Source organism: Propithecus coquereli, unplaced genomic scaffold (genome assembly GCF_000956105.1).
Source record: "Propithecus coquereli isolate 6110/MARCELLA unplaced genomic scaffold, Pcoq_1.0 Scaffold468, whole genome shotgun sequence".
NCBI lineage: Eukaryota > Metazoa > Chordata > Mammalia > Primates > Indriidae > Propithecus > Propithecus coquereli.
In genome coordinates, this window is record NW_012150485.1 from 1,575,912 (window position 1) to 1,584,959 (window position 9,048).

At 39.6% G+C, this 9,048-nt stretch overlaps 1 protein-coding gene across 1 annotated transcript in view; it reads right to left on the reverse strand.

Moving 5' to 3' along the window:
• Positions 1–342: 342 nt before the first annotated feature.
• Positions 343–9,048, reverse strand: part of UBR7 (ubiquitin protein ligase E3 component n-recognin 7 (putative)) — a 16,753-nt gene continuing 8,047 nt past the window's right edge. The window contains exons 6-10 of the mRNA XM_012655221.1: positions 7,791–7,999; positions 7,465–7,614; positions 6,309–6,471; positions 5,087–5,148; positions 343–516 (exon numbers count right to left, since the gene is read on the reverse strand). Of these exons, the coding sequence (XP_012510675.1) occupies positions 424–516; positions 5,087–5,148; positions 6,309–6,471; positions 7,465–7,614; positions 7,791–7,999 (677 nt within the window). The 3' untranslated portion in view covers positions 343–423. The remainder of the gene's footprint in view (positions 517–5,086; positions 5,149–6,308; positions 6,472–7,464; positions 7,615–7,790; positions 8,000–9,048) is intronic.

A 9,048-nucleotide genomic window follows, 5' to 3' on the forward strand; every position in this document is an offset into this window, starting at 1 on the left:
TGGAGGTTCCAGCTGACAGGAAGAGTACCTTGTGATGCCTACAGAGGAGGGCCTGGCAGGCAACAGCTCTGTGGCAAAGTATTTGGGAGTTAAAGAACAAATCATTAAAAAAAAAAACCAATTTGCTTTCTCAAATCAAACATCTTAAAATATATAAGCAAATAACCCTGTGTGTACTGGGGTGGGGGCTGAAGTCTGTGGAATGAGTTGCATTTAGCTGAGTCGTAAAGGATGCTGGGCGTGAAATCAGCATGGAACTGTGGCGACTGCGGCTAAGGAGAAGGGAGGGAGCTCGAGGCCAGAGGAGGAGGCCTCTCCGAAGAGAGGACGGAGAGGGGACTGAATGCGAAATATGCCTCTTTTATTCCTCGACTAGGAAGTGGCATTTTCGTTGGCCCGAGGGAGGAGGCTCCGCGCTCCACTCTAGCTGCAGTAATACTGCATCCCGTCCACTCTTCTTCTCTTTTTTGACTGAAATTCTTCAAAGAACTGCTGAATGTCCTCTCTCTTAACAACCTGTTGAAAGCAAAGCAAAGATTAGGAAAGGGAACGGAGTTACAGCGATAAAAGGTCACAGCATTCATAAACAAGTCAAACGATACTGCTGGAAAGAATTTAATGTGTAGTTAGTTACACTGTCTCCGTGGTATAAAAGGGTTCCTCGAGGCTCACAGGGGCTGACCTGTTCAGAGTCAAACAGCTAGGTAGAACAGTCCAAAGCTTAGGTTCCACCACCTACCTCAGTTTCCCCATACAAAATGGGATAAAAGCAGCACCTATCTAAAAGGGGCATTTGAAGATCAGATGAGCTATAATGCCTGGCATGCAGTACGTTCCCAGTAAATATTAGCTAAAAAGAAGAGTGGCAGGGCCAGCACAGAGAACTCCAAAGGTCTCCTCAGCCCACCGCTCATGCTCCTTACCACAGCTGTCTTTCTGAAATGTGCTCCAACTCTGCAAAAGCACTCACAGAAAAAAGTTTGTTTTCCTTTGCGATTTGTGCTTTCTTCTTTACCAACAGCAGAGGAGGTTAAAAAAAAAAAAAAACAAAACTTTTCCCTATTCATCTTTGGGAAAAAGTAAATACCTTTTTTTCTTGAGGTATATAAAATTAAAGATGTTTGCTATGTAAACAGAAAAAGGAAAAAAATTACAAGCACTACTTTTAATAAATCTCTTTTATGCAACAAAAATGACAAATTGGCCAGGCGTGCCTGTAATCCTAGCACTTTAGGAGGCCAAGTCAGGAGGATTGCTTGAGGCCAAGAGTTCAAGACCAGCCTGAGCAACATAGCAAGACTTTGTCTGTACAAAAAATTTAAAATATTGGCCGGGTATAGTGGCATGTGCCTGTAGTCCCAGCTGCTTGGGAGACTGAGGCAGAAGGATCCCTTGAGCCCAAGAGTTCAGGCTGCAGTAAGCTGTGATCATACCACTGTATTCCAGCCTGAGTGACAGAGTGAAACCATCTCTAAAAAAAAAGAGAAAAAATTGCCTTCTATTTTATTAGAAAAAGGATTTAGAGCATCATACAAAGATGTTTACGATAGTAGCAAAATTAAAAATAAGAAAATAAGGCACAGGGAAAATATGGATTAAAAAAGCAAACTGGGACAACCCAGGAGTCTCTGCTCACCCCAAAAGTGAGTCTATGCCAGTTGATCAGATGGAAAGCTGTCTACCAGCCATGACAAGAGACAGGTTTGTTAATTTATGTTTTAATTACAAAGGTAACACATGCTTATTGTTAGGAAGGAAGACAGGTGGGGCAGGGAGAATGAAGGAAAAGGAAAGCAAGCATGCGGGCCGGGCACAGTGGCTCACGCCTGTAATCCTGGTACTCTGGGAGGCCAGGGCGGGAGGACTGCTTGAGGCCAGGAGTTCGAGACCAGCCTGAGCAAGAATGAGATCCCGTCATAGCAAGACTCTGTCTCTACAAAAAATTTTAAAAAATTAGCCAGGTGTGGTGGCCTGTGCCTGCAGTCCCAGCTACTCCAGAGGCTGAGGCAGAAGAATCACTTGAGCCTAGGAGTTTCAGGTTGCAGTGAGCTGTGGTGATGCCACTGCACTCTAGCCAGGGTGACGGAGTGAGACTGTGTCTCAAAGGAAAAAAAAGAGAAAGAGAGCATGTGAATGCCTGTGAGCAAAAGGGGAGAGAGAAAGAGAAAGTAAGAAAGGTGTATAAAGTGAAAACCTCCTGCTCTTGGTCCCCAGGAGTAAGTGCTACAAACCTACTCAAATGGCAGTACTAACTTGCAATAATTTTCATGGGGTAAGATACTTAGTAATCCTCTAAGCGAAAGAATGTTAACATTTTGTCTGTACTCTGCTACAGACCAGTAGCTGCTGCATCAGTTTTACAAGCACCAAGAGTAAAACTGCTGGTAAACCCGTAAGGAATTAGGACCCTAACAGATTCAAGATCTCGATGGCTAATGCATCCTGAAATACCTGCAGCTCAAAGCTCTAATGTCCTTTGCTAAACAGCTTGGGAGTTTCCACTTATAAAATGCTAATGAATATGACACTTGACAGTTCCAAAATGAAGGATCTGTCCCTACCTCAGGTTACAAATATTAACCACCAAAAGCCAGTAAAAGGAAATAATGTCTCTGGCAAAGGTATTGTGGGAGAAGACCCAACAACACACAAATTAGAGTGTGCAAGTTTTGGTTTCCAGATGTCCTCAAATGGTCACAGCCAATATGCAGAGTAGAAATGCTAATGAATAAACACTTGAGTTCAGTAATAAATCATTTTATTGGTTTGCTTCAGAAAATTTGTAGTTTCTAAGTTTTTTTTTGTATGATCAGATACACATATTAAATAAAAGGTAGTCCATCATCTGAGAACATCTAAAACTTATTTACATTATGCCCTGTGGACAAATACAACCAGAGTAGACAAGCCTTAAGGCAATTTAAGGTTTTATTTGTTTTTTTGTAAAGATCTAGTTAGTAATGTCATGGATTAAACAATTAAAAAAAACCATATTTTGCTATCCTTTTACATCATCCCATAAGATAAAAACATTCTCTTCACAAAGACTCATAAAGAGTGGCTCCAGTAATAACAAAGTCCAGGGGCTTGAAGATGCATATAAAGAGTTTGTAAACTAAAAATAAAATCCTAAGCCCCCCACCAATTGAATGGACCCCCTCTTGGGCAAAGGGACCCCAGAAAAACTTATAACTGAGTTCTCAGGCATGATGGGGAGGGAGGTCAAACATACCTCCTCATACCACCTCCCTTTGGAGTTTAAACTAATTGCAAACAGCACCGAAGCCCAGGCAAGGCAAAGGTTAAGTCATGCCTTACAAACCATAAAATCTCCTTAAACTTTTTTTTTAAATTCAGCCAGCATAATGTGGCTTACTTTCCAACCTGCCTGGTATAACATCACATGGCAGATAGCAGACCCCATTACCTTAACTTAAGCATCCTTCTCTACCGATTCCCAGTCTTTACACAAAGCTTTATTTCTTTAACCAAATTCAAATCAGAGAATCTCTGAACCCACCTGTAACTGGTAAGCCCCCACTTCAAGATGCCCCACCTTTTCAGGCCAAACCACTGTATGCCTTCCATTTATTGATTTATGATTTTACCTACAATTCCTGTCTCCCTGAAATGTAAACACAGACTGCAACCTGGCTGCCTCGGGACTCCTCAGGCTTCCAGGGTTTATGGATCCTCAGGCCATTGTCACTCATATTGGCTCAGAAAAACTTCTGTGAAATTATTTTACAGGATTTTTTTTTTCCGTTAACCATTTTGAATAAAAGTCTCAAAACTAAATGAAGAAAGACAACATATCTAATTTTTTATGTGATTTTAAGTATATGTAAGATAAAATTAATAAATAGCACTGTAACCACCAACTGCATAAGAACAGAGACACAGGCCCTGGGGCAAGAGCATGTGCTTGGACACTATTTGAAACACCTCAAATGTCCATTAATAGGGCAGAGGTTAAACAGTGAGGCAAAATCCTCCATTACACCCACGAACATTCTTAGTTCTAAGAAGAAAGAAGCTTGAGTCTACATAAACCCAAGAAGAGCCTTTACGGCAGGTACAAGAATAACTATAGTTTAAGAATGGTGGGGAAGTAGCAAACGTTCACAATGATAGTGAAGAACATTCTCTAAAAAACGAGAAAACCATTTAGGAGAAGGCTCTTTTAGCCTCTGTCTACCATTCACTTTGCAGAAAGGCAGCACTGTGACCTTGTCCAGAAATCTGAGCAGCTGAATGTTCCTGCCATATTGATGAGAAAGAAGAAAATGACCTAAAGTACCCTGGCAGAGATTTCTTCCAAGAAAGCAAGTCTCGGGGAACTTCTTGGGTATCCCTTAGACCCATATCTGGCTATAAGCAGAGCAAAACATTTCCTCTTTATAAGGACAGTCTTAGGCCATGAAGAGAAAAGTTGAATCTTGTTTTGCATCTGCCTTTGGAAGATAGAAAAATATTTTAGAAAAAAAAAAAATTCCATCACAAACATATGAATAGGAAAGGAGTGGGAAGTACAGGTATTTGTAAATTTATCTGGAAGCCTATCTTAGACGTTACACATTTTAGAGTCAGCTTTTAAAGGATAGACTCTTCTACTAGTAGCGAGAGAAATTTTTTAGCCCCAATGATAAAGTTCTTCTACTCTAAACTATGGAACTCAAAATCGCAGAAAATAGGTCTAGTTCTAATGTTTCCTGCCCAGCTGTTTCTCCCTTACCCTCCCAAGAATCCATGCTTCAAGGTCCAGGTCAGCAGAATCAGTATCCTGATTCCGTCCAATCTTCTAAGCTACAACTACTCTCTCCAGATCTTGTGGGACTGCTCCAACTCCAACCCTCATTCCTCCTGGCCCAGCTAGAGTTGGTAAGGACTCCCACCTTGACCCTTGGTGATTCACTACCCGTTAATGATTTTCCCTTAGCCTGCCAATACCCCTATAAGCAGTCTCTGCAGGAAACTCTCAAGTGCCACATTTAAGTTGCACAGTCACTTTTTTTATCATCAAAGCAAATAAACAGTTTATTCAAAATTTACAGGGCTATGATTAAAATTCTTTAACTCAACATACCGTGCCTTCATCAGCAAATCTCTTGAGATAGTCTTTAAGTTCAGTCTTCAAGTCATTGTATTCTAAATCAAAACCACAAAGGTACTTAAAATTAAGATAAGCTATTTGTTTTCAAAACAAAATATTCCTTTGCCATTGACATTTCAGTATGTTAATACTGTCGTTTAAACCAAATTTTTCTTAAGTGAAACCTGCATAGAAACTTGTTCCCAATTTCTCTGGACTTTCTCCATGTTGATAGCTGGGACCCTTTTTCTTTTTTTTTTTATTTCAAAATATTAGGGGGGTACAAATGTTTTTGTTACATGGACACCTTGTTTAATGCTTAAGTCTGGGCTTTTAGTATGCCCATCACCAGAATAATGTTCATTGTACCCAAGTTTAAAAAATAAAAATAAAATAAAAAACCCACAAAAAGCAGAGATTTCCTTACTCCCATAAAGATTAGCTAAGATTTTTTTAAAGGGCTTTCTATTTCTCTGGAATTATAGTAGTTGAAATAAGCTTGAACTCATTAAACATTAATTTTAAAACTCATTCACTCAACAGTTTATACTACGGACGAGCATCTTAAGGACTACAAAATCTTTTAGACGCAACTTCCGTCCTCAAAAAGCTTTTAGTCTAATAAAGGGAAATGGAAATGAATCAAAGTTACAAATAAAAGACAGAAATGAAATACAAAGAAATGTCATAAAAGAAATACAAAGGTGGTGGCATGGGAGTGGAACCGGCTGGGATAGAAATCATGGAAATAAGTTGGGCATGCTGGCAGGGAAAACGTAAAAGCCTACAATTAAGGGTTAGGAGATATTTTCCCCTCTAGTGGTTTCCTGTGAACCGCTGAAGCAACCTCAAGAACTGTCAAAAAGATGACATGCTTTGCTCAAAAAGATGACACGTAGTGCTCAAGGAAAATTATTTCAATGGATGGAAAATTTTTCTATCATTCTTCATCCATACATCTACACTTAATCAAAACAGCACAAGTTGTGGTTTCTCAAGCATGTAATTATTCTAGCATGTAATTCTGATTCAATGGTAATAGTAGCTGAATACCAGCAATATGAAAATCAAGCATCTGTAGTTGGGTTCTACTATACAATTCAAAATTTTAATTTTCTTTGTATTAAATTAAATATATAGGTATTTCTTGCCCTCCTTATACATTTTTTTTTACATAGTGAAGGAAACTTTATGAATTTCCACTAACAGTACTTACCACAAATAAGTTCGACTTGTTGGACTCTATTCATGCTGTTAAGGGTATCCATTAGAGGGTCCCTCCTATCAGTTGCCTGGTCAATCTTGCCTTTGTTTTCATAAGCCAGAACTGTGTCATATTCATCTGTCAGGAACAGGACATCTAGATCTCCATACATTTTCTTTAAAAAATAAACCAGTTTCCCCATTAGAACTGTATTATCATTCTCAGAAAGTCAACTTCATGAGAATTACTAAAATTCTAATTTTTTTAGATTAACACCTAGAAAAATCAAAGCCTCTTAGCAGAGTTGCTTGAAGAACTTCTTTTAATTTCAAAATATTAAGGAGGTACAAATGTCTTTGTTACCTGGATACCTTGTATAATGCTTAATTTGGGGCTGTTAGCGTGCCCATCCCCATAGTAGTGTTCATTGTATCCGATAGGTAAGTTTTTACCCCTCCTCCCCCTTCCACCCTCCAGAAAGACTTATTCTTTTTGCCCCAGTTTCTTTCAGAAATCTCCCAACTTTTAGTAGATATATGATCTATGAGCTCTTTATTTTAAAACCACTGATTTACTGTAACTTTCAAGCAATTTATGTTTCCAAGCAACTCTATGATATAAAAATGGTAAGTAGAAGATTGCTATTTTCTACTAAAATTAAGATAAGTGGCTGGGCGCAAGTGGCTCATGTCTATAATACTAGCACTTTGGGAGGCTGAAGTGGGAGGTTTACTTGAGGTCAGGAGTTCAAGACCAGCCTGAGCAAGAATGAGACTCCATCTCTACAAAAAAATAGAAAAATTAGCTGGGTATGGTGGCTCACACCTGTAGTCCCAGCTACTAGGGAGGCTGAGGCAGGAGAATCACTTGAGCCCAGGAGTTTGAGGGTGCAGTGAGCTACAATGATGCCACTATACTCTAGCCCAGGAGACAGAGTGAGACTGTGTCTCTCAAAAAAAAAAAAAAAAGATAAGTAAAAACTATTGTGTAATTATTTTCTTATACAATCAATCAGATTGCAAGTAGTGTTTCATAAATTTGCTTAGCATAAAATTTTTGAAAGTCTCCTACACTCCCATACTAATTCCATAAATATATTTTTCAGATGTTCTTATTTTGGGCATCAGTACATAAAACACACTAAGACTGAACTTAATAAGATATTTACCATACAGTCTTGGCAGGTACATAACTTGCTACGCCAGTTCAGGGGCCAGTAGGTGGCAGTGTCTTTCTTTATGAACTGCTTAGCCTTAAGCTCCAGAAGTTTGCAGCCTGATTGTGACTCCGTGTTGAGGCTTTGATTCTTAAACACTGTCTGAAATAAAATTAAGTTCTGAAGTGTGTTTTTTAAACTATCATAGTTTTCGTAGTTTAGATTTTGTAAACAGATTTATTTACGCAAAGGATACAACTGAAATCCAAAGCTACAGAGCTTATGGAATTAATTTTGCTTAAGTTTCATTTCTTTATGGCTTGTACTTCATATATTACCTGGAGATCAGATTCAGAACTAGAGCTGGTACATGGTTCATTATTCTGCTCTGCTTTAACTTCCTTTATGGCATCCTTTCCGTGTACTGGCACATCCTCTTTGAGGGTACTATCCTGATGATTTCCATTTTCAGATTTGGTAACGTCCTGATCACCTATTCCATCAACATTCCGTACCAACGCATCATCCTCAGCAGGTATCTTGGTTACTGTAGGTTCAATGAAAAAACACACACACATATACACATATCCACAGACCTAGCAGACAATGAAATCACTTATTCTGATTTTTAAATATTTCAGAATCTGTAAAAGGAGAAAAGTCAACCTTAATCTCTGGAATAAGGAGAAAGGAATATCAGCACTTCTTTAAATTATGCCTGCCTAATCCAAAGAATTCAAGTAATTGAACAGTTCGTTTGAAAACATCAGTCACTACATAAGCACTTTATACATAAAGGAGAAAAGAATATCCTGTAGGGTAAGATTTAGCTGTGAACACAGGTGGAAGAGTAGTTTTGAAAAAACAACCAGCTTTTCTTTATGAGAGGAGGAAATAAAAAACAATGAGTACACGCTGCGCGGGGTGCTCAGGCCTGCAATCCCAGCACTTTGGGAGGCCAAGGCAGGACTGTTTGAGCCAGGAGTTTGAGACCAGCCTAGGCAACATAGAGAGACCCTGTCTCTACAAAAAATAAAATTAGCTAGGCATGGTGGCACACACCTGTAATCCCAGCTACTCAGGACACTGAGGCAGGAGGATCACTTGAGCCCAGGAGTTTGAGGCTACAGTGAGCTATGATCACACCACTGCACTCCAGCCTGGGTGACAGAGTGAGACCCTGTCTCCAAAAAAAAAAACAAAAGGCAGCGGGGTTGGGGGGCGGGTGGTGTAGAGGCAAATACCGTGAAGGAGAGAAGAGAAACGGTGGTAAGGTAGCTCATGTTGGATGATGGCATTTCTTTTCTTTTTTTCTTTTTTTTTTGAGACAGGGTTTGCTCTGATGCCCAGGCTGGAGTGCAGTGGTCACAGCCATTGCAGTCTTGAACTCCTATGCTCAAGTGATCCTCTTGCCTCAGGCTCCTGAGTAGGTAGGACTATAGTTGCATGCCACCATGCCTGGCTAATTTTTGAAAAATTTTTTGTGAAGACTAGGCCTTGCTATGTTGCCCAGGCTGGTGTTAAACTTCTGGCCTCAAGCAATACTCCCACCTAAGCCACCACACCTGACCACATTTCCATTTAATAGGAGACATC